This window comes from Leuciscus leuciscus, assembly GCF_965113295.1.
Source record: "Leuciscus leuciscus genome assembly, chromosome: 9".
Classification (NCBI taxonomy): Eukaryota; Metazoa; Chordata; class Actinopteri; order Cypriniformes; family Leuciscidae; genus Leuciscus; species Leuciscus leuciscus.
Genome location: NC_138733.1, coordinates 4,771,028 through 4,795,310, shown reverse-complemented (window position 1 = coordinate 4,795,310; position 24,283 = coordinate 4,771,028). Strand labels below are relative to the sequence as shown.

At 37.3% G+C, this 24,283-nt stretch overlaps 3 protein-coding genes across 8 annotated transcripts in view; all 3 read right to left on the bottom strand.

The window, feature by feature from the left end:
* parlb (presenilin associated, rhomboid-like b) overlaps positions 1-24,283 on the bottom strand; it is a 33,183-nt gene that overhangs the window by 3,366 nt on the left and 5,534 nt on the right. The window contains exons 6-10 of one of the 3 annotated variants that reach the window (XM_082180200.1): positions 23,002-23,151; positions 22,490-22,560; positions 22,300-22,401; positions 21,600-21,697; positions 19,833-20,326 (exon numbers count right to left, since the gene is read on the bottom strand). In XM_082180200.1, coding sequence (XP_082036326.1) covers positions 20,209-20,326; positions 21,600-21,697; positions 22,300-22,401; positions 22,490-22,560; positions 23,002-23,151 — 539 coding nt within the window. In that variant the 3' untranslated portion in view covers positions 19,833-20,208. Of the gene's footprint in view, positions 1-19,832; positions 20,327-21,599; positions 21,698-22,192; positions 22,218-22,255; positions 22,402-22,489; positions 22,561-23,001; positions 23,152-24,283 lie in introns of those variants that run through there. The other 2 variants (XM_082180202.1, XM_082180201.1) reach the window with 2 other exon arrangements.
* Positions 65-6,760, bottom strand: LOC309506403 (autophagy-related protein 16-like). 2 transcript variants are annotated; one of them, XM_082180326.1, is made up of 6 exons: positions 6,575-6,760; positions 5,441-5,552; positions 5,156-5,249; positions 2,471-2,576; positions 1,976-2,049; positions 88-1,195 (listed from the first exon to the last, which is right to left on the bottom strand). In XM_082180326.1, exons 2-6 carry the CDS (start codon positions 5,544-5,546, stop codon positions 922-924), a joined length of 654 nt encoding a protein of 217 aa, XP_082036452.1. In that variant the 5' UTR covers positions 5,547-5,552; positions 6,575-6,760; the 3' UTR covers positions 88-921. The 2 variants fall into 2 exon arrangements, with proteins under 2 accessions (XP_082036453.1, XP_082036452.1); XM_082180327.1 differs by lacking the exon at positions 6,575-6,760 and having other exon boundaries at positions 65-1,195; positions 5,156-5,373; positions 5,420-5,544.
* On the bottom strand, positions 8,142-18,769 carry LOC309506399 (claudin-10-like). 3 transcript variants are annotated; one of them, XM_082180311.1, is made up of 6 exons: positions 18,399-18,769; positions 16,113-16,333; positions 11,415-11,579; positions 10,397-10,478; positions 9,312-9,419; positions 8,142-8,796 (listed from the first exon to the last, which is right to left on the bottom strand). In XM_082180311.1, exons 2-6 carry the CDS (start codon positions 16,330-16,332, stop codon positions 8,706-8,708), a joined length of 666 nt encoding a protein of 221 aa, XP_082036437.1. In that variant the 5' UTR covers position 16,333; positions 18,399-18,769; the 3' UTR covers positions 8,142-8,705. The 3 variants fall into 3 exon arrangements, with proteins under 3 accessions (XP_082036437.1, XP_082036436.1, XP_082036438.1); XM_082180310.1 differs by lacking the exon at positions 18,399-18,769 and adding an exon at positions 16,665-16,929; XM_082180312.1 differs by lacking the exons at positions 16,113-16,333; positions 18,399-18,769 and adding an exon at positions 13,360-13,807.

Genomic DNA, 24,283 nt, shown 5'->3' with positions numbered 1-24,283 from the left:
AAACGCTTCGTTCAAAGATTCAGTCTCTCTAAACCCCGCCTCTCTGAGAGCTGCTCTGCTCTGATTGGTCAGATGGCCCAGTCTGTTGTGATTGGCCGGAAAACCAAACACTCATTAGCATATCTGAATCTTAGCTCTTTCTCAGCACTTATATGAACAAAAGTTCATTTACATCTCATAATAATGCACACATAATTATGTCATGCTCTTGGTGCACTGAGCTGATGATGATATTTGCATTTGTAGTGGAGAAAGCGTGTGTTCTTCATTTCAGGAGAATGAAATCTCATTAATGCCTGTGTTTCCCCTATTATACTATTTTAAAGGCTCCTAGTTTTGTTTTAGACTCTCATACAGTATAAAACACTTAAATTTTCTCATAATAGCCACTTCAGCATCAGCTCTTTTCTCTCAGTGTCTGAAACGCTTCGTTTGAAGATTCAGTCTCTCTAAGCCCCGCCTCTCTGAGAGCTGCTCTGCTCTGATTGGTCAGAAAGCAAACGCTCATGATCATATCTGAATCTCAGCTCTTGACACACAGTGATACGAACAGTGACGATGGCGTGGGTTTTACCGTATCAATCTGCAGAAAACAGCGTCTTCTCCACATGAACAACACGAACCAAACTCTTCCAGTCTCAGAGAAACTACAGTGTTTGAGGGCGGAGCTAAGAGACGCTGTTCAGCCAATCAAGACCACAGGCTGGCATTATGCTAATTAGTTTCAAACCTACATATCTTCAACAGGAAGTGAGACTGAATTACTGACGACTCGTTTCAGTTCAGAATCACTTCTTTCTTTTAGGAGACAAAAACTCCATTAATCTGATCCTTTGAAACTTTGCATATCTTTCACATTCACGAACAGCTCTATTACACACTACATGAAAGATGATCTCTGAAATGAGCCACTTTAAAACTTCAGTATAATAGTGTTTCTGACCTGGTGTCCTTCTCGTTCTCAGCGTTGAGTCTGTTGGCCTCCTGGGCTTTCTCCGCCATCCAGCGTGTCACCAGCTCCTGATTGTCCTCCGTGGTTTTCCGTAGTTTCTCCTCCAGAGCGCTGAACGTGATCTGCAGGGCATCGTACTCGTCTCGCAGCGTCTGATTGGCTCGTTCCAAATCAGCCAGAGAGTTTCGGAGTTCACGACACTCCCCTTCCAGATGCGAGATCTGCTGCTGATACTCCAACATCCTGGAAAAACACACGGAAATATATCATATAAAAAAAAAATATACTAATATATATATATATATATATATATAGCAAATCTCAGCAGTGAGATTGTTTATATAATCTCAAAATGTGATTGTAATGGAGATCTGAGACATTTTCACGAAGGATTCGACACGTGAATCCATAACTCGTCTTGTAAAACTTTACTTTTTCGGTAACACTTTATTTTACAGTGTCTTTGTTACATTTGTTAGATGTAGTTACCATAGTAATAACAGTAAATTATGCATAATTACATGCCCTCAACCAAACCCTAATCCTACCCTAACCCTATAGTAAGTACATGTAGTTCATTAATATTACTCAGTACTTAAATATATAATTACACTGTAACAATGACACCTTAAAATAAAGTGTAACCCATTTTTCTTTATTTTGTTACATTATAATTAGTGCTGGGCAACGATTAATCGCATCCAAAATAAAAGTCTTTGTTTACATAATATATGTGTGCATAATTATTTTGTATATATAAATAACACATTTCTTAAATATATACATGCATGTGTGTATTTATATATGCAAAATAATAATTATACACAGTACACACACATATATTATGTAAACAAAAACTTTTATTTTGATTGCGATTAATCGTTGCCCAGCACTAATTATAAGAATCAATATTAACATCATGATTTTGTGTAAAGCAACTTTAAAAACAATGTGTATTATGAAAATAAATTTGACTTGACTTGAGATATAAAACATTATCCTGCTGAAACATGATAAACTCACTTGGCTTCATTACTCTGGATCTCTTTGTCTTTCTGCTGAATCTGGTTGTTTAGTTCAATCACGTTCTGAGCCAACTGCAAACACACACACACACGAAAATATATGTTATTGCCATGCTAAAATAAAATAAACACAAAAATACAATGATTTGAAGCATTTTCATTTATACACCTATAATAAACAGCAACATTTACTAAAACAATTACATATATGAATAATATCCATTCAAATCACTGAATCTGAGTTTTTAACTGATTTAATGAAAGGGAAGGTTAGATCACATAAACTTATAGCAGAAAGCTCTAGACATGCTACAACAAAATCTTGCTCAAACACTCTCGTACTAATGAGTCACAAGTCAAGGATTGTAAAGCTAGTCTAATGACTTGGAAGAGTGGAGCTGCTGAATATGTAGATGTGGTCGTTGGCATGTAAATGTCAGTGTAAGTGCTGTCGTAACGGCAGAGGTTTAGCAGAAAACATCCCATCATTCACCTCTCCTCGCTTCTTGTGCAGCTCCGTCAGCTCCTCCTGATGTCTGATCCTCATCTGAGCCATTTCCTGCTGCAGAGAGTCACTGCGGCCGCCGTCAACGCCCGGGCTACACACACACACACACACACACACACACGTTTGTTTCACTTTATTACTGAGGACATTGCATAGACTTCCATTGACTTTATATCAGGTTACTGATGTTTTAGATGGCCTAAACCAATCCATCACAGAAACACTAGATTCAAATAAGAACACACACACACACGCTCGCACACACGCTCGCACACACGCTCGCACACACGCTCGCTCACACACACCGCACGCACGCTCAAACACACACACGCATGCACGCTCACACGCACGCACGCACGCTCACACGCTCACACACACGCACGCTCGCTCACACACACGCACGCACGCACGCTCGCTCACACGCACGCTCGCACACACGCTCACACACACGCTCGCTCACACGCACGCTCACACACACACGCTCGCTCACACGCACGCTCACACGCACGCTCGCTCACACGCACGCTCGCACGCACGCACGCACGCTCACACACACGCTCGCTCACACGCACGCTCGCACACACGCACGCTCGCTCACACGCACGCACGCACGCTCACACGCACGCTCACACGCACGCTCGCACACACACACACACACGCACGCTCACACGCACGCTCACACACACGCTCACACACACGCACGCACGCTCGCTCACATGCACGCTCGCACACACGCACGCTCACACGCACGCTCACACGCACGCTCACACGCACGCTCACACGCACGCTCACACACACGCTCACACACACGCTCACACACACGCTCGCTCACACGCACGCTCGCACACACGCACGCTCACACACGCACGCACGCTCGCTCACACGCACGCTCGCACACACGCACGCTCGCACACGCACACTCACACACGCTCACTCACTCACTCACTCACTCACTCACTCACTCACTCACTCACTCACTCACTCACTCACACACTCACTCACACACTCACTCACACACTCACACACTCACTCACTCACACACTCACTCACACACTCACTCACTCACACACTCACTCACTCACTCACTCACACACTCACTCACACACTCACTCACACACTCACACACTCACTCACACACTCACTCACACACTCACTCACGCACACACTCACTCACACACTCACTCACTCACTCACTCACTCACACACTCACACACTCACTCACACACTCACACACACACTCACACTCACTCACACTCACTCACACTCACTCACACTCACTCACACTCACTCACACTCACTCACACTCACTCACACTCACTCACACACTCACTCACACACTCACACACACACTCACACACACACACTCACACACACACTCACACACACACACTCACTCACACACTCACTCACACACTCACTCACTCGCTCGCTCACACGCACGCACGCACACACGCACGCTCGCACACGCACACTCACACACGCTCACTCACTCACTCACTCACTCACTCACTCACTCACTCACTCACTCACTCACTCACTCACTCACTCACTCAGACACTCACTCACACACTCACTCACACACTCACTCACTCACACACTCACTCTCACACACTCACACACTCGCTCGCTCACACGCACGCACGCACACACGCACGCTCGCACACGCACACTCACACACGCTCACTCACTCACTCACTCACTCACTCACTCACTCACTCACTCACTCACTCACTCACTCACTCACTCACTCACTCACACACTCACTCACACACTCACACACTCACTCACACACTCACTCACTCACACACTCACTCACACACTCACTCACTCACTCACACACTCACACACACACTCACTCACACTCACTCACACTCACTCACACTCACTCACACTCACTCACACTCACACTCACACTCACTCACACTCACTCACACACTCACTCACACACTCACACACACACTCACACACACACTCACACACACACTCACACACACACACTCACACACTCACTCACACACTCACTCACACACACACTCACTCACACACTCACTCACACACTCACTCACACACTCACTCACACACACACTCACTCACTCACACACTCACTCTCACACACTCACACACTCACTCACTCACACTCACTCACACTCACACACACACTCACTCACACTCACACTCACTCACACTCACTCACACTCACTCACACTCACTCACACTCACTCACACTTTTCTCATCATTCCTGATGTCTAACACACACTCACAGCGTTCGGCTGATCTCGTGTGTGTCAGAGCAGAAACTAAAGCTGATGTTCTCAGTGTGTTTCTCTGTCGTGTTCATATGTAAATTACGTGAGCTTATTTCGTCCATTAGATCGAAAGATCTAAAAAATAGACCCTCCACTCGAAGAAATCAGGACAGAAGTGGGTGAAAGTGGACAAAAGAGACGGATTAAAACACCAGGTGTGAACGGGAATGTGTCTCTCTCGTCTACATGTGATCCGATCAACCAAACGCATCTTAACACCAGCTGTGAACACGGCCACACTGATATCTTCATTTCTGTGTCAACTACTACTTCTTATTGATAATTGTTTCCTCTCCATGTAATGTTCTTCTCGCTACACACATTATTAATTCTCCTTAATGTTAGCACAGATGTAATAAATACCTGAGGTCGTGTCTGTTCTGATGCTCATACTTGTCGGTCTGGAGACGTTCAGAAAAAACAACCTGAAGATCAGACCTCTCCAACAACCGGTTATCTGGAGACACACACAGATTGTGTGACATTTAGCAGGAAAATAACAGAAAAAACAAGAGGGGACATTCATGTGCATTTGACTGGCTCATGGATTGTTTGATATAATATTAATATACACACACACACTGACACACATACATATATATAACTAGAAAGAAAGAAAGAAAGAACGAAAGAGTGAGTCTGTCTTACACTGGTGTATGATCTCCTCAAAGGCCTGACGCTGAACTCTGTCTCTCTGCTTCAGCTGCTCCACAACATGACGTTTCCACAAACACCCGACTCCACGTCCAGCCATCTCCTCCTACACACACACACACACACACACACACGAGTGTTTCTTAATTCAGGGCACGTTCAGCCCACAGGGAAAAGAGGAAGATCTCTCCTCAACTCAGGAGGAAGTAGCTCAAAATCAAACAAAGGAAAATGAAATATTTGTGTTCATATTTTGATCTGAAATTACACACAGATTACAGATAATCACTCTAAACCAGGGGTTCTCAATCTTTTAGATGCCACAGACTCCCAAATATGACCATCCTCATGCGAAGGATAGTGTTTTTCAGTTTAATTTTTTAGTTTTATCAATATTTTGAATTAGCTTTTATATATTTTTGTTTTTATGTTAATTTTAGTTAACATTTTTTGTCATTTTGTTTTGTGCTTTTTTCCATTTTATTAGTTTTTGGTTTTTAATATCTCTATTTAGGCTTAATTCATTTTCATTTCAGTTTTAGTTTATTTATTTTCAATCAATAATTTCAGATTTTTGTTTAAATAAAAACTTATTTGTTTATTTACAGTTAATATATATATATATATATATAAACTTTCATTAAAATTATTATTATTATTTCAAGAGCAGAGTTATTTGATCACGCGTGATTGATATGAGTCGTTGGATCAGATATTTATGACAATAAGTAATAATCAATCACACAGGGTTAATATGAATCAGATGATGAGATCTGCCATGTCATTCCAGCAGCAGGATATGAGGCTGAATCACGTGTGCTGAAATAATGTAAGACATTTGACTCATAAAACAGGATAAATGGAAAATATAAACAATATTACGAGAGGAAAAAACTGACAGATCTTTGACAGATCTGCTATCTATTGAACTGATGATTTGTCACAGCGCCTTCCGAGAACACACTACATAACCCACAGAATGTGTAATCTGATTATGAATGGCGTCATTATTAATGAATAATCAGTAGTTGTTGTGTTGTTCAGTTATTTTAATGAGCTATATCAGATCTGCAGGAGCTAATCGCTGCACTTGACTTTCACTTTTAATAAACAGCAGGTTTACTTTACCTCACAGCATCTAAACGTGTCCTCGCTAGTTTAGATGGATTCTTCTTAATGATAAAAAATAATTAATCCGTCTAATAAGAGCCGAACCGTGACATTTGAGGTTTATTCGGACAGGTTTCACGCTAACCCACTCCAGACTGAAGGATCACGGACGCCATTTTGGCTCAACTGTCGTATGTTTCCTGCTGCGCCGTCGCGGGCGTTTGACGTCACGACCGCATGTTTTCCGGGATGTTGTCCCTTCGAAAATCAAACTTTATTTGAAGCCTTCATGACTCAGTAGTAAACGAAAAGAGCAAATACATAAGAGGGTAACAATGTAGAAACAGAGTGTAGAGATATAGAAATAGGGTAATGATGACATATTTTTAAGATTTAATTTAGAGTGTGAGCTAAGAGTTTTTTTTATCAAGTTTTTAACAGTTACAAAACAGGGTGAGAATTTTAATTTAAAGGGGCGGTTGATTATGATTTAACTTTTCTAACTTTAGTTAGTGCGTAATGTTGCTGTTTGAGCATAAACAACATCTGCTAAGTTACGACGCTCAAAGTTCAAAGCAAAGGGAGATATTTGCTTTTAAAGAAATCGCTTTTTAAGGACTACAACAAACGGCTGGTAGAGACTACACCACATTCCTCCCTGGTTAGTGACATCACCAACCCTAGAATTTGCATAAACCCCGCCCCCTGAACACGATTTATAGATTATCAAGACATCAATGACTAGAAGATAATTACATATAAGCTGCCTAAATTCATCAACTAACCATTCAGAAATGTCCTGTTGCTTCTACATGTTGTCACTTCTTCTTGAGTCTCTCCATCATTGTCTGACTCCGGTTTGAACATAAAAGGCTAAACGTTTTGGAAACTTAAAGGACACCAGCTCTTGAAGCTCCGCCCCCTGTGCCGGGAGCAGCAGCTCATTTGTATTTAAAGGGACACACACACAAAAACGGTGTGTTTTTGCTCACCCTCAAAAAGTGACAATTTTAACATGCTATATAACAATATCTGTGGGGTATTTTGAGCTAAAACTTCACACACACACTCTGGGGACATCAGAGACTTATTTTACATCTTGTGAATAGGGCATTATACCACCCCTTTAATTGTATTGTGAATCTCCAATAAACTTCTTTCACAAAGTATTTTCAGGGTATATACAGTTAACATTTTTTAATATAATTTTTTAGTTAGAGAGTTTAGAGTTAATCTAATGCAGTTTTGTAAGTTTTTTTTTATATATCTTTCTCTATGAAGAACAGAGTGTGGTCCCATTTTGTAGCTCTTGACTGAAATAATAGATTTTGCATTTATTTTTTCATTGTCTGATATGCATGAATTTTCAAGAGATATCAAGATAAGAGTTATAAATCTATTGTTTTATTAAACCTTATTGTCATATCCAATTCAAGGTCTATCAGAAAGGAATAAATCTCAGTTGCAGGGACAAAGTCAACTTTTTTAACATGTTTGTTTTTTGTACAAACCGCACACTAAAAAATATACACTTTTCACACTGATAACTGCAAAACATTAAATAAAACACTGTTTGCACAATTGCAAAACTTCACAGAACTGTTTTATTCACATGAAACTCACACATAACAGCAATTTCCGACAAGCTTTTCAAAACACCAGAACAGACGATGTAACATTTATATAACAAACTACAATGATCCACATAAGCATGACAATTCACATGACATAAAAGTATTAAAGTCAACATGAAACATGAGATTTAATGAAAAAAAACAAATGTACAGCAGGGAATTGATTTGAGGATGTAAAGTGGGTGTGGGTCTGATTGATATTTTGCTAAAAATGAGAAAAATATTACATTCTGATACAAGATTATGATGAAATCAACACTGATGAACCATGCACAATAAGAACAGTTATATTTAAACTGTGATAATATTTCACAATGTTACTCTTCTAATGTGTTTCTGATCAAATAAATGCATAAGAATATGCAAGTAAATGCATAAAAATCTGACCCTTAACGGTGTAAAGCGGTGATGTATATAACATGACTATGAGGGCAATACCACTTTCAAGAACATCGGGGAATTACATAAGGCCGAGTTTTGAGACCATGTACAAAGGTAAAGGTAAAAGAATCCTCTCAGACGTAAGCTTTAGAGAGTGTGTTCTCTGACGGCGCTGATTTGTAGATCTTCTGCGGCTGTGAAGCGCTGTAGTTATAACTCTGAGCCCTGAGAGAGAGAGAGAGAGAGAGAGAGAGAGAGAGAGAGAGAGAGAGAGAGAGAGAGAGAGAGAGAGAGAGAGAGAGAGAGAGAGAGATTTATGTTCTGTTTCTTTTATTATACACACACTAACACACACTAACACACCCCCTTGCGCACACAAGCACGCAAACACACATACACACACACCACTGAAAGTACATACTATATTTTACTTAATTATTTATTCATTTATTTATTTATCTCCAAACCCTGTTTTTCCACCCTTGTTCAATACAGAATTTGTTCTAATTTCAATACAATGTACAATTTGTCATGTCAATAAAGCTCATTGAATTGAATTGAGAGAGAGAGAGAGACACACACACACACACACACACACACAATGTTGATTAATTGTTCCACTTACCTTTTTTAATGTATGTATATGTACATGTATGATGATTGGAAATGCTTTGGCAATACATTGAAACAATTGTCATGCCATTTTGACCTGAACTGAGATCAGTGTTGTGGAGACTCACCGTGTTTGTGGCGCTGAACTCTTGAATGACGTACACAGGATTCCTCCTCCTAATATAGCCAGAGATCCTGCGGCCCATCCCAGATACAGACCCACACCCAGCTCATACCTGCACACACACACACACACACACACACACACACACACACACACACATGATGAGGAGGAGCAGTGAGAGTGTGTTTTCATGGTGTTCATAACATACTTCATGCCCAAACGTGTGTATGTGAGTATTAACCTTATAAAGCTACTGTGTCATTTTTAATACTACACTGTAAAAAGAAAAGTACAATAAACTTGGCTGTTTAACTTAAATTACATTAAACTGCCTTTTAAAAATGATTTGAATCTTGTATAACTTATTAAACTTATTTTTGATGAGTTAAAGTAATATAAAAAATACATACATTTTGATAATATAATGCTTTACACATGCCTTCTGTCGTCTGATTAATAGTTTATACTTTTTTATATATTCTTTTAGTGTAATTGTACAAACGTCCACCTTTCAGCTCGTGTGTTTTTACTGTGAAATCTTTACTGATTTTATAAAGTACACAAGAATAACTTTATATTGTTAGTAATATTGGAATATTAACACGTACTGAAGCAGGTTTACTGGATTATCCAGACAAAATCATAATCATCAGGCCTTTAATGAAGGTTTATTTGTTCATTTCTAAATCATCATTTTATTGCATTGCATTATATGTTTTAAAACTAAGCTTTGATCATAAAACTAAGTATTTAAATATCAAAGACACTATTGGCTGTTTATTGGCTGCATTTTAGTCTGTTATGAAGATCTCATTGATTTACATTACAAGCATCAGAAGTTCATCTCACTTTTTGTCCATATAAATATGAGCATATTTTGCTCAGTTTGGGCCTCTGAATAAAATTGAGCTGTTTTTCATCCATATTCTCACTTTATATGAGCCATAAAAGCCTGATGCATCCAATATGATACTCCACAAAAACACATACAAAAACGTTTAGGTTCTAAAGAGTTCAATATACCGTATAATAAAAAAAATAACTATTTCATATGTCAGGTTTACAGGGTTAAATATCTGTGAGACTCACTTCTGTCCTCCGTAGAACGGATCATTAAACTCCTGAACGACTCGAGCGGCGTACCACGACACCGCCACCATAACACACACACCTAACAGAGAGAACATGCAGAGAACATGAAGCGTTTATATGATTCAACAGTGTGTGTGTGAGTGAGAGAATGTGTGTGTGTGTGTGTGTGTGTGTGTGTGTGTGTGTGTGTGTGTGTGTGTGACTCACCTGACAGGATGAACATCACTCCAGCTGTGAGTGAGTGAGTGAGTGAGTGAGTGAGTGAGTGAGTGAGTGAGTGAGTGGAGTGAGTGTGTGTGTGTGAGTGAGTGAGTGGAGTGAGTGTGTGAGTGTGTGTGTGTGAGTCTCACTCACCTGACAGGATGAACATCACTCCAGCTGTGAGTGAGTGAGTGAGTGAGTGAGTGAGTGAGTGAGTGAGTCTCACTCACCTGACAGGATGAACATCACTCCAGCTGAGTGAGTGAGTGAGTGAGTGAGTGAGTGAGTGAGTGAGTGAGTGAGTGAGTGAGTGAGTGAGTGAGTGAGTGTGTGAGTGAGTGAGTGTGTCTCACTCACCTGACAGGATGAACATCACTCCAGCTGAGTGAGTGAGTGAGTGAGTGAGTGAGTGAGTGAGTGAGTGAGTCTCACTCACCTGACAGGATGAACATCACTCCAGCTGAGTGAGTGAGTGAGTGAGTGAGTGAGTGAGTGAGTGAGTGAGTGAGTGAGTGTGTCTCACTCACCTGACAGGATGAACATCACTCCAGCTGAGTGAGTGAGTGAGTGAGTGAGTGAGTGAGTGAGTGAGTGAGTGAGTGAGTGAGTGAGTGAGTGAGTGAGTGTGTGTGTGTGTGTGTGTGTGTGTGTGTGTGTGTGTGTGTGTGTGTGTGTGTGTGTGTGTGTGTGTGTGTGTGTGTGTGTGTGTGTGTGTGTGTGTGTGTGTGTGTGTGTGTGTGTGTGTGTGTGTGTGTGTGTGTGTGTGTGTGTGTGTGTGTGTGTGTGTGTGTGTGTGTGTGTGTGTGTCACTCACCTGACAGGATGAACATCACTCCAGCTGTGAGGCTGATCTTGCCCTTGGACTCCTCAGAGGTGCTGCCCAGTTTAGTGCACTTCAGTCCCATCGTGGCCAGAATGACGGACAGCAAACCCAGAACCAGAGCGATGATCATCAGAGCGCGACACGCCTGGATGTATCCTGAACAACATCAGGTCAGTTACACATTACAAAACTTGTCCTTACAAAACATGAATACATTTTTAGAATCTTTTGTGCATGAACTATGGTAGTACTAAGGTTTGTTGTACATGTGGAAGTGAAGTCTATATTATTTTAAATTAAGTATTTCTATATGTCATGATAGTATTTGTTGAACTGCTTCTAATTTATTCTGATTTAAGTGATAATATTTTTTGAATGTTTTTTTCATTGTAAATATATTTTCTATGATGTCAAAACAGGCTTTGTTTTCTTGTTTTACTTTCAATTTGAAATACACTCCCGTTCAAAAGATTGGGGTCAGATTAAAAAATAAATAAATTAATGCTTTTATTCAGCAAGAGTGCATTAAATTGATCAAAAGTGACATTAAAAACATTTATAATGTTACAAAAGATTCTATTTCAAATAAATGCTGTTCTTTTTAACTTTCTCCTGAATATAATAATCCTGAAAAATAAAACTTATCACAGTTTCCACAGAAATATGAATTGTTTTCAACACTGATAATAATCATAAATGTTTCTTGATCATCAAATCATCATATTATACTGAAGACTGGAGTAATGATGCTGAAAATTCAGCTTTGATCACAGGAATAAATTACACTTTACTAGATATTCACATTTTATATTGTAATAATATTTCACTGTTTTTACTGCATTTTTTATTAAAAACATGCAGCCTTGGTGAGCAGAACAGAGTTCTTTAAAAAAAAAAAAAAAAAAAAGAAATGACAAAACATGATTTTACATGAAAATGAAGCCTATGCTTAAGACCATTATGATCTTTTAAAATAAATTCTATGAAAATTATATGTTACTGTTCGCGTGTTCGTTGTTTTTTTTATTTCAATGAAATGATTGTACTATATTTTAGTTCAATTATGTTTTTTATTTAATATTTTGTATTTTTAGGGGATTTTATGGTACTAAATTATATTTACGCTGTATTTATCATCCATTTATTCACTTTTTGAGCACAGACCTGAAAATTACATTTCCAACTTAAACTGTCGTAAATCATGAACGCTTCAGAGCGACAGACTTCAGTTTGATCTCTTTTCAAAGACGACACATGACAGATTATTGCTGGAGTGAAAAAAGTTGTAAAAAGTGAACTTGGAAAACAAGTTATAAAACGTTACATTTATCGTTACGAAAAATGCACAAAAATTCCATTTTCAAATTTTATATGAAATATATATTTTCAAAAACATGTTTTACTCTAAAAGAAAAATCAAAGTCATAAATCTAAACAAGTTGTGTTCAAAATGTAAGCCTGATATCTCAAAAAATGAGCTTTCAGTGAGATGTTGTTCGGCTGCAGTACCAAACGCTTCCACTAGAGGAAATTCGTCTCACATTCGTTTCCAATGCGTCATTTTTGACCGCGAACAATACAAGTGTGACTATTTTTTTCAGAACCATTTAACCTTTAACCTTTACCAAGTTTCCTACCATTCCGATGAAGCAAAAAATACAAATAAAATAAAAAAGAAGCAAAAAATGACCGAAAAGCTCCAGAGGTTTAAATGAAGTATTTATATGTTTAGTATTTTAAATAATATATATTAAATTGAAAATTAAAAATGTAAAAGCAATCCCATCATACATCATACAAAATCTATTTTCCAATTTTTCCTTCTGATTTTGTGGTGAAACATGACCTGTGCTTGTATCAAACCACCACAACACTTTTCAAGCAATATGAACAACACAAACTCTTGTGTGTGTGTGTGTGTGTGTGTGTGTGTTACCAGATAGAGAGAGCATGGACTCAAACTGCTTGCAGTTTCTGACGCCGGTGCTTCCCTCGGCACACGACTGCCACAGGTTCTGATCGTACCACACAGACGTGATCAGCTGGTCCGCAAACGTCGACGATTTCCACGAATCGTTCAACAACGACATGAAGGAGAGCAACCAGCCCAACAAACACATCAAGAAGCCCAACAGCTGAATCCCAGTCGACATGATCAAATCCAACACAACCACACCAGCAGACAGATTAAACACCAGTCCCAGCGCCGTCCAAGGGTGAGAGTGTGTTTGAGTGTGTCAGTGTGTTATAGATTCATGATCAGAGTCATAAAACCATAAACTCAGGCCCCTCCTATATTGCTTTTACTAGATAACACCATGAAGACAAAGGAAGTCAATATAGGAAGTGACATGTGACTTTTGAGAGAAAAGTTTGAGTTTGACCCCTAGAATGAATAAGGCCTCTGACCTTTCCTAAGGTGACACTGGGGTTTTGGTGTGTGTGTGTAACAGGTGTGAAACCCTGTGACCCTGAGTTTGTCGGGACACGTTTGGTCTAGAAAAGACTAGGAAAGTCTTACATATCAGTGTGTACTTCATTTATATATCAGTGTTGTTTTATTTATGTACTATTATAATATTCATTCATATTTGGAATTAGCTCGTTTTTATTTTTCAGCCGTCATTTTATTAGTTTTGTAATGAACCTTTGCCATTATTATTAGTTTATGCTTTTTTAAATATTTTCATTGAGTTTTAGTAATCTTAATACTTCAACAAACTAATTTCAGTTCCTTGCCAAGGCAATATTTCTATTTCTTTCTCTCTTTTTTTTTTATAGATCCTTAGAACCTTTTTTTTTTTTTTTATAGGTTGTAAGTTTTTAGGTTAAATAACTTTCTGTGAGGTTTAAGAACATTAAAAGCTTTTATGTTCTAAGTTTTTAAGTATTTCATGATCTAATGTATATATATATATTTTTTATTTCAGCTTTAATTTAATTACTGAAACGATTTCTAATAGTTAACAATAACACGTTTATGTATTTATACATGATTAATACATATACATATATATATTTAATTTAAAGTAAATTTCTTTAAAAGTGTGGCCGAAGAATCAAATTCCAACCCGTGAATTGAACAGTAGCCGGTTCTTAGTTTCTGAATTGTGCCCAAGAGAAAACTCAGTATTTGCAATATTCTAGACTAGAGGAAAGGTGTGTGTGAGTGTTTTATGAGTTTTTATGACTAGCTTAACCTGGTTTTGTGTCACAGGATTGAGTCACAGCGCTGCAGTAAACCCGTCATGATACCGTATCGCTGAAACCAACATTAGTGTGGTGTAACGCGAGCGAAGGCCACATCAAGGCTGCGTCTCAATACGCCTGCTTATACTACGCACTCAAAATATGTACTCTTTTTTATGAAGAAGAAGTAGATACTTTTGAGTGTGTAACAGAAGAGTAGACAAGCTTTGGGACACACTATCACGTCATTCAATTGCGTCTTTAACGGTTTCTCTCTGTCGTATCCTATCATAGTAAACTGACCTGTCAATCATCTTGTCACAGTAAACTGGCCTGTCAATCATCCTATCATAGTAAACTGACCTGTCAATCATCTTGTCACAGTAAACTGGCCTGTCAATCATCCTATCACAGTAAACTGGCCTGTCAATCATCTTGTCACAGTAAACTAGCCTGTCAATCATCTTGTTAAAGATAAAATCCTCCAAATTTCATTTAAATTCATTCCCTTCATTCCCTTTCATGCGGAGACTCTCCTCATATTCATGCATTACGATGCATTTAAAAGTTATTGGCCAAACGGATCTTTACAAAAGTCCACATTGTTATTGCAGATGAAATATGACACGGATAACATTAAATACTTTTTTTTTTTTATCAGGTTAAACTTTGATTAGTCACTCAAACCTTTATCTAAACCTTTATCAAAACCTCTCACCGTCGGTCACGCATATCCGCCATTTTTGTAGTTTTTACACTTTTTACTTGTGTTTGTAGTTCTTCCTCCAAAGCGCAATGGATTGTGGGTAATATTAGCTGTTATAGTGAGCACGGATCCACACTTCGAGAATCGACCGTAAATAGTAGACCATTCAGGGACTTCTGGCATAGTCTTTTCAACATATTTTGCTTTGGGACACACTTATTTTTAAAGGGTTAGTTCACCCAAAAATGTAAATTCTGTCAGTCATTACTCACCCTCATGTTGTTCAAACCCCATAAGACTTTCGTTTAACAAAGCCTTCTTTTGTTTTAGAGAACGTAGGCTCACTATTGGCCAGCATTACACGCATCACACACATGACCAGCGTCAGCCAATAGCGAGCCTCCGTTCTGACGCTCAACCCAGAAGCGCTGCGCTGTTACACTACGTGAATAAAGTCGTTATTTGTGTGTGTTTTTTTGCGCACAAAAAGTATTCTCGTCGCTTGATAAACTTATGGTTTAGCCACTTGGACTATTTTAACAATGTCTTTACTAACTTTCCTGGCCGGCAAGTTTCAATAACAGAGAAGCCTATGGAGGAGTGAGACAGCTCTCAGATTTCATCAGAAATATCTTAATTTGTGTTCTGAAGATGAACGAAGGTCTTATGGGGTTGGAACAACATGAGGGTGAGTAATCACTGACAGAATCTTCAGCTTTGGGTGAACTAATCCCTTAACCTCACAGTCTGTTCAGGATGTATAGTGTGGACATGGAGACGCAGGGTTAGCTCACCTGGAAGGCCCAGGACGGTCTTGAACCTCTGGCAGTGAATGGCTCCGAGAGAGTTAGACGCACACGATATCCACAGTCCTTCGAAGTACGAGCTGGAGGTCAAGACCGCTTCTGCGTTACTGCCTCTCTTCCACACCGCCGAGTTCGTGCAGCTGGACTCCAAACACCAGCTGACGAGGCCCAGGAACAGCCCAATCAGCTGAAAGACCATCGATGCCATCCTGAAACACAGGAAGACCACGTCATTTCAAAGCAGCTTTACAGAAAACACACGAGTCCACATTACAGTTTAGAGTCTGTTATCAGAGGAAACTGGCTAAGAGTTTCAGAAATGTACATATACAAAATCACAGTTAGTGAGAAAGCTATTAATTTAAACAATGTAATGCAGAAACAATGAGCTCATTGAAGTAATGAACACTTGTTTGTTAACCAATGATTATGACATTTGGATAAGTACAGCATTGGTGGATGTTGATTCAGAGTTTGCGTCATCTGAAGTCAAACTAACAGGCACAAACTCACTCAGTTTGGATAGATAAGCATGTGTACACTCGGTTCTTCAATGGATAGGTTCAGCAAAAATGTGTTTTTGGGGCTATATAGGGCTCTGGATGCTTCTTCACATCAGTATATTGGTCTCTGGGATCTTTGAAGCACCAGAACACAGATTTGGAAACCTTATTTTTAAGGAAAGACACCACAGGTGAAACGATATATATATATCAACATACTTCCTCAACCTTTTTTAGGTTCCTAGTTTTTACGATAAATCACTTTTTTTCGGGTTTAAGAAACTTAAAACCGTATTTAGCTTCTAAGATTTTAGGTTAAATCACTTTTTGTTGGGTTTGCCGTCCTGAAAGAGAGGAAGACGATATTTATCAGGCACAAACTCACTCATTTTGGACAGATAAGCATGCGTACACTCTTAAAATGAAGGTTCTTCAATGGATAGGTTCAGCAAAACCGTGTTTTTGGGGCTATATAGGGCTCTCGATGCTTCTTCACATCAGTATATTGGTCTTTGGGATCTTTGACGCACCAGAACACAGATTTGGAAACCTTATTTTTAAGGAAAGACACCACAGGTGAAATAGGATACACATTTTAACTATAGATATCATCATACTTCCTCAGTTGCTTGATCACAGTACATTAGGACAGTATAAGATTATGTGTTTAAATATGCAAATTAGGCATTTTCGAATGAATAAATATGCATGAATTTGCATACATCTTGAGAACTGAAATCTGAACATTGGACATCAATATTCTTGTTTCGTTTTGTTGACATATTAGTAATTTTTCAAGGGATTTTATATTTAGATATCTCTATTTTATTAGAAAATACTGTCAACAGACAAAAAAAATAAAAAATAATTCACCAGGTGAATTATAGATGAACAAACCCTCAGTAAAAAATAGTGAGGTTTGGTGCATGCACTGGTTTTGCCTGAAGTGCCTTAATATAAAGAAATGTGAAGTAAGTGTTCCTGAAGCCCCAAACATCCAATCATAATTAGATATTACACACAATGTCTTCAACACTTTCCCATTATTCAAAATGACGTGCAACACATTCATATCTGTTAACATCTCAGTAACGTGTTTTAGGGTTTCATGACCCGTCTGTGTTGCATAAAGAACCACTTCTTCAAGAGTGACTCTAAATAGAATTATCACTAGCATTAAAGAACGTTCATATTCAGTTCTACTCATGACTGGTCAAACGCTGGACTTCAAACTCTTGTGAAATAAAAGCAAATCGTGGTGCTTTTTGCTAATAACATCCATAAAATTAACTATTCATTCATAATAGTGTTATTTTAGTGTCATTAAGATCCTATACTATACAGTTTTGGTACATCAAGTTAAACTGGCTAAAATAAAATAAGTTTTTATTTTAATTTTATTTCAAGCAAAAAATAACACAGAAATTGTTGCGCTCCAAATTTAGGTGCTAAATAAAAAAATCGCTAAAATAGCATTTTTTTTTTGGTGTATTTGTTTGGTTTTTTCATGCATTAATGGTTTTAGTGTTAGTTTACTATGTTAGGAACACGTTAAGATACACCGATACAAAGCTTTTCGATGAAAACGTCCCATAACTTTCAATTCAATTATGTTACACAGAGTACGTATAGTCCATAATCATATGAAATAACCTCGATTTCACTGTAAATTTATGGTCGTTATTAATTGTAAGTGACATATATGCATACATATAACAGTCAGAATCTGCTACTGATCATTATTATGATGAAAATGAAGATTTGTACGCACCTGTTAGGCTCTCAATGTGACCTAGTAAATAATAATAATTAGCTTGTTACGTTTCTTCTGAAATTGTGGCTCTTGAACGCGGTTGTCAGTCTATATGTAAGACAGCAGTGATGGGGGCCGAGTGTCACTGAGTTAATATTGGCTTTAGGTCAATAACCCTGAAAAAGCAAACCCTCCCCAAAATAGAAAACTGGGGAAAGGGAGACAGACAGGCCTTCTTTTGATATGACTCTAATGATTCAGGGACATTGATTTCTTGATGATTTCACACACATCATCATCATCATCAGTGAACAGACACAGCATGAGGGTACACTATAGTTGGCCAAATTTTGTGATGTTTTTGAAAGAAGTGTCTTATGCTCACCATTTATTTGATCAAAAATACAGTAAAAACAGTGAAATATTATTTATTATTAAATTATTATATTATTATTATTAAACTGTTTTATATGTGAATATATTGTTAAAATGTAATTTATTCCTGTGATCAAAGCTGGATTTTCAGCATCATTACTCCAGTCTTCAGTGTCACATGATCCTTCAGAAATCAGTATAATATGATGATTTGATGCTCAAGAAACATTTCTCATTATTTTCAATATTCATATTTTTGTGGGAACTGTGATTCATTTTATTTTTCCGGATTCTTTGATGAATAGAAAGTTCAAAAGAACAGCATTTATTTGAAATATCATATTTTCTAACATTATAAATGTCTTTACTGACACTTTTGATTTATTAAATGCATAAATAAAAAGTCATTCTTTAAAAAAAAAAAAAAAAAAAAAATCTTACTGATCCCAGACTTTTGAACAGTAGATATTATTGATATCATCTATATTATTTCATTGAACGGAAAAAGCAAAACAAAGCCTTATTTACCAATAAGGCTTTTTCTTTTTGCAAAATATATTATGATCATGGATCATATTTATCCCCAAAGTCACATTTCCTCCCTCAAACAGTGTAATTGATTAAATAAAACCCTGAGAACAACAGAAAGAGTGACGTGATTCGGGGATGTGAAAGATCAGAACGATGTGACGGAAGTTAACAAGTGATAACTGGGAAACAGGAAGAGACGAGCGATACAGTGACTTCATAAAACACGAGGAAGTGGAAAACAGACTCATTGTTCATGAGCCATTATGATACCGTGACTGTTATTGAACTTTGACCGATTCGAGAAAACAACACTGAAACCGTTTCTACTGTGTGTGTGTGTGTGTGTGTGCGTGTTTGATGAGATGTATAGCATAGGTGTGTGTGTGTGTGTGTGTGTGTGTTATAGAGAAACCTGGTTAATCATTCACATTTAACAGGGATCAAAGTCTCATCTGAAACACAGAAAATAAACAAAACTTAAGTAGAACATATTACACACTTACAGCAAAACACTCGAACCCGGTGAATTTCTGATGACAGTGAAAATGGAATTTTAAATAATCATTTTATTTGTTAAATGACAATTACAGACTATTTTAAACATTTCAATTTCTGTACATGGTGTTGTTGAGTGGGCCGTTTCAATGTCACTGAAATACGCACGACCTTAGAGCTAAGAAGCTCCGCCCCTCCAAGATCATTTGCATTTTCAGAAAAGTGGGTGGAGCTACCTGGATTCAAATTTAAACATGGGGGCGGGGCATAATGACATCACCGCAATACTACCGTGACTCAGTGACAACTGAAAACAGACCTCGCCTTTACAAACTCTCTCTCACACAGAATAAACATGCGTGTCCATTTCTCAAACTTGTTTTCCTCTTCAGGTCACCTGCTCAGTGTCTACCCACAATGCAATGCTCTAAATCGAGCCGTTGCCACCAGCTCCCGGTCCTCCTCCCGTTCTGAAGTCGTGCCACAACTTCACCAGCGGCTCTCGGTTCTTCCAAATAAGCTCGTGACCATAAAGTATGTACCAGCTATAGAAAGAGAGAGGGAGAGACGCATTGACATGTTAAGCACAGAGACAGACTAAATGTGTCTTTACACATTTACAAGTGGTCAACTAGAACACATCACTGTTAACACCTGAAATGCAACACACTTTTTTTTTTTAAACACAAGCAATTTTCCAGTATTTTTTTGGGATTATTTATATGCTAAATAGTATTATATACTATATAGTATTAATATTTTGAATGAGCTTTTATTTTTTATCATTTCAGTCTATTTTTCAATTTATCAAATTTCCCCCCATTTAAAAAAAAATTTTCTATTCAATTTTAGTAACAATTTTTGTTTTTGTTTGCTTTTGTCGTTTTATTTTTTATATATATTTATTATATACACTTTTTTTGGGGGGGGGAGATTTTTTGAAATTTTAGTACTTTAACTTCAACTTTATTCTATTGCAAAGGCAGCATTTATCATTTTCAACTTTTTTTTATTTTTTTTATTTATAAAGAGTGACTGACTTTGAATAAATCAGATCAGAATCCAGATTTAATAACTGCATAAACCAGATCAGAATCCAGATTAAATAACTACATAAACCAGATCAGAATCTAGATGAAATATATGCATAAACCAGATCAGAATCTAGATTACATATATGCATAAACCAGATCAGAATCTAGATTAAATAACTACATAAACCAGATCAGAATCTAGATTAAATATATGCACAAACCAGATCATAATCCAGATTAAATAACTACATAAACCAGATCAGAATCTAGATTAAATATATGCATAAACCAGATCAGAATCTAGATGAAATATATGCATAAACCAGATCAGAATCCAGATTAAATAACTACATAAACCAGATCAGAATCTAGATTAAATATATGCATAAACCAGATCAGAATCCAGATTAAATAACTACATAAACCACTTTAAAATCCAAAGGTAATTACAATGTGAAACCTTTTTCATCAAATATTCATATTGTATTTGATCGTTATTTCAATTAATGAAAACATTTTTTCAATTAATAAATAATCCAGATTAGAATCCAGGTTTAATAACTGCATAAATCAGATCAAACCCCAGATTAAATAACTACATAAACCAGTTTTAAAATCCAAAGGAAATTTAAATCTGAAACTGTTGTTTATCTAAAATTTCTATTTTATTTTAGCTTTATTTCAAATAATGAAAACTATTTACTTAACAATAACAAAACCGCAATGTGCTGTGACGCTATAAACGGCAGCAATAGCACCAGCTAGACAGTGAGGTGTTACTCACATGCCGAATAAAGCTCCACCTAAATGAGCTGCGTGATCGAAGAAACGCCATCTCAGAATCAAGCCTGTGGCATCCAAGGCCACGATGGCCTTCAGTGCCTGTGGAGGACAAGATCATGACAATACCATCATCACTCAGTAATAAAACTCTGGCTCTTACCAAGATTACTAAACTGAAACTAAGACTAAAACTATTGGTCAAATAACATTTTTGAAAACTGAAATAAAATAGAAATTTCAACAAAAACTGAAACTAAATGAAACTAACAACAGTTTACTGAAAAACTAACTGAAATAAAATAATAATTAGCAAAAATAATCGTTTTCGTAAGTAATAAAGACGCAATAGACAAAAAGCATAAATGGATCAATACAAGAATAATGTTTGAAAGGATTAATAATAGAAATAACCATAAAAAAAATCATAATAATCATGGAAAGTGTGTATATATAATATATAAATATATAAAAACTAAATAGAAATGTGTTCACAAAATAAAAACTAAACTAAAACTAACAAACCATTATTGAAACTACCAAAAACTAAACTGAAATTTATAGGAAATTTGAAAATGATACTAAAATAAAAACTACTTTAAAAATGCACAACTATAATAATCTTGGCTCTCTCACACACACACACACACACACACACACACACACACACACACACACACACACACACACACACACACACTCACGTTTCCGGCGGTGAAGGTGTACATTGGGAGGAAGATGATGGCCAGCTTGGCTTCAGGCATTTTGGTGCAAACCGCTGCTAGGACGGTCATGATGGCCCCTGACTGACACAACACAACACAACGGTTTGTTTACGACATGCATAGGAATGCTGATGAATACCTGAAATGTCCCATCAGGAAACACACTCACCGCCCCCAGTGATGGACCAAACCGACCCATCGCTGTTTTACTCATATAACTGACAAATGTAGAAATCACACCTGAGGACAGAAACATATAACATTACATATCACATTTAACATAACAAAATAATAATAATAAGATTGTTTTATTTAGTGCATTATCAGCATCTAAGGCTTTTTTCCTGACAAAAATTAAATTACAAAAATACAAAGATCATATAAATACAAGAAAACCAAGAAAACAAACACAAGAAGTCATATTATACAAAAAAAAATTTTTTAATTAACATATGATAAAAACAATCCCAAACCTTTTCAGGCATAATCTTACTAAATAAGTCCTTAAGTGAAATAACTTCATAAAAGAGCATTCTAACATAACAAAAAGTTGAAGTCCAATAATACAGAAGTTTTATAGAGAGTAGGATGGTTTTTGACTGAGAACTCTCTCTCTCTCTCTCTCTCTTTCTCTCTCACACACACACACACACACACACACACACACACACACACACACACCTGCGGACAGGTAGACTGCCACAAACTGCTCTTTGCCCATCAAGTTGATGATGCTTGAAGAGAAACTCCACAGCACGTACATGTTGGCCGCCAGGTGAAAGAAAGAATAGTGACTGAATGTAGACAGCAGCATGGGCCAACACAGCGCCTCTGAAACCAGATCAGAATCCAGATTAAATCACTGCTTAAACCAGATCAGCAATCAGATTCAATAACTGCATAAACCAGATCAGAATCCAGATTAAATAACTGCACAAACCAGATCAGATTAAATAACTGCATAAACCAGATCAGAGATCAGATTAAATAACTGCACAAACCAGATCAGAATCCAGATTAAATAACTGCACAAACCAGATCAGATTAAATAACTGCATAAACCAGATCAGAATCCAGATTAAATAACTGCACAAACCAGATCAGATTAAATAACTGCATAAACCAGATCAGAATCCAGATTAAATAACTGCACAAACCAGATCAGATTAAATAACTGCATAAACCAGATCAGAGATCAGATTAAATAACTGCATAAACCAGATTAGAATCCAGATTAAATAACTGCATAAACCAGATCAGATTAAATAACTGCATAAACCAGATCAGAGATCAGATTAAATAACTGCATAAACCAGATTAGAATCCAGATTAAATAACTGCACAAACCAGATCAGAGATCAGATTAAATAACTGCATAAACCAGATTAGAATCCAGATTAAATAACTGCACAAACCAGATCAGATTAAATAACTGCATAAACCAGATCAGAGATCAGATTAAATAACTGCATAAACCAGATTAGAATCCAGATTAAATAACTGCACAAACCAGATCAGATTAAATAACTGCATAAACCAGATCAGAGATCAGATTAAATAACTGCACAAACCAGATCAGAATCCAGATTAAATAACTGCACAAACCAGATCAGATTAAATAACTGCATAAACCAGATCAGAGATCAGATTAAATAACTGCACAAACCAGATCAGAATCCAGATTAAATAACTGCACAAACCAGATCAGATTAAATAACTGCATAAACCAGATCAGAATCCAGATTAAATAACTGCACAAACCAGATCAGATTAAATAACTGCATAAACCAGATCAGAGATCAGATTAAATAACTGCATAAACCAGATCAGAATCCAGATTAAATAACTGCACAAACCAGATCAGATTAAATAACTGCACAAACCAGATCAGATTAAATAACTGCATAAACCAGATCAGAGATCAGATTAAATAACTGCATAAACCAGATCAGAATCCAGATTA

Excerpts from the sequence above, each read along its gene's own strand:
- LOC309506403 (XM_082180326.1), bottom strand. The coding sequence starts at position 5,546 with ATGGCTGGACGTGGAGTCGGGTGTTTGTGGAAACGTCATGTTGTGGAG. Across the intron at positions 5,250-5,440 it reads TGAGGAGATCATACACCAGT|ATAACCGGTTGTTGGAGAGG; the intron begins GTAAGACAGACT and ends GTGTGTCTCCAG. Across the intron at positions 2,050-2,470 it reads TGCACAAGAAGCGAGGAGAG|TTGGCTCAGAACGTGATTGA; the intron begins GTGAATGATGGG and ends GTGTGTTTGCAG.
- LOC309506399 (XM_082180311.1), bottom strand. The coding sequence starts at position 16,332 with ATGGCATCGATGGTCTTTCAGCTGATTGGGCTGTTCCTGGGCCTCGTC. Across the intron at positions 10,479-11,414 it reads AGTGATGTTCATCCTGTCAG|GTGTGTGTGTTATGGTGGCG; the intron begins GTGAGTGACACA and ends TCTCTCTGTTAG. Across the intron at positions 9,420-10,396 it reads CCGTTCTACGGAGGACAGAA|GTATGAGCTGGGTGTGGGTC; the intron begins GTGAGTCTCACA and ends GTGTGTGTGCAG.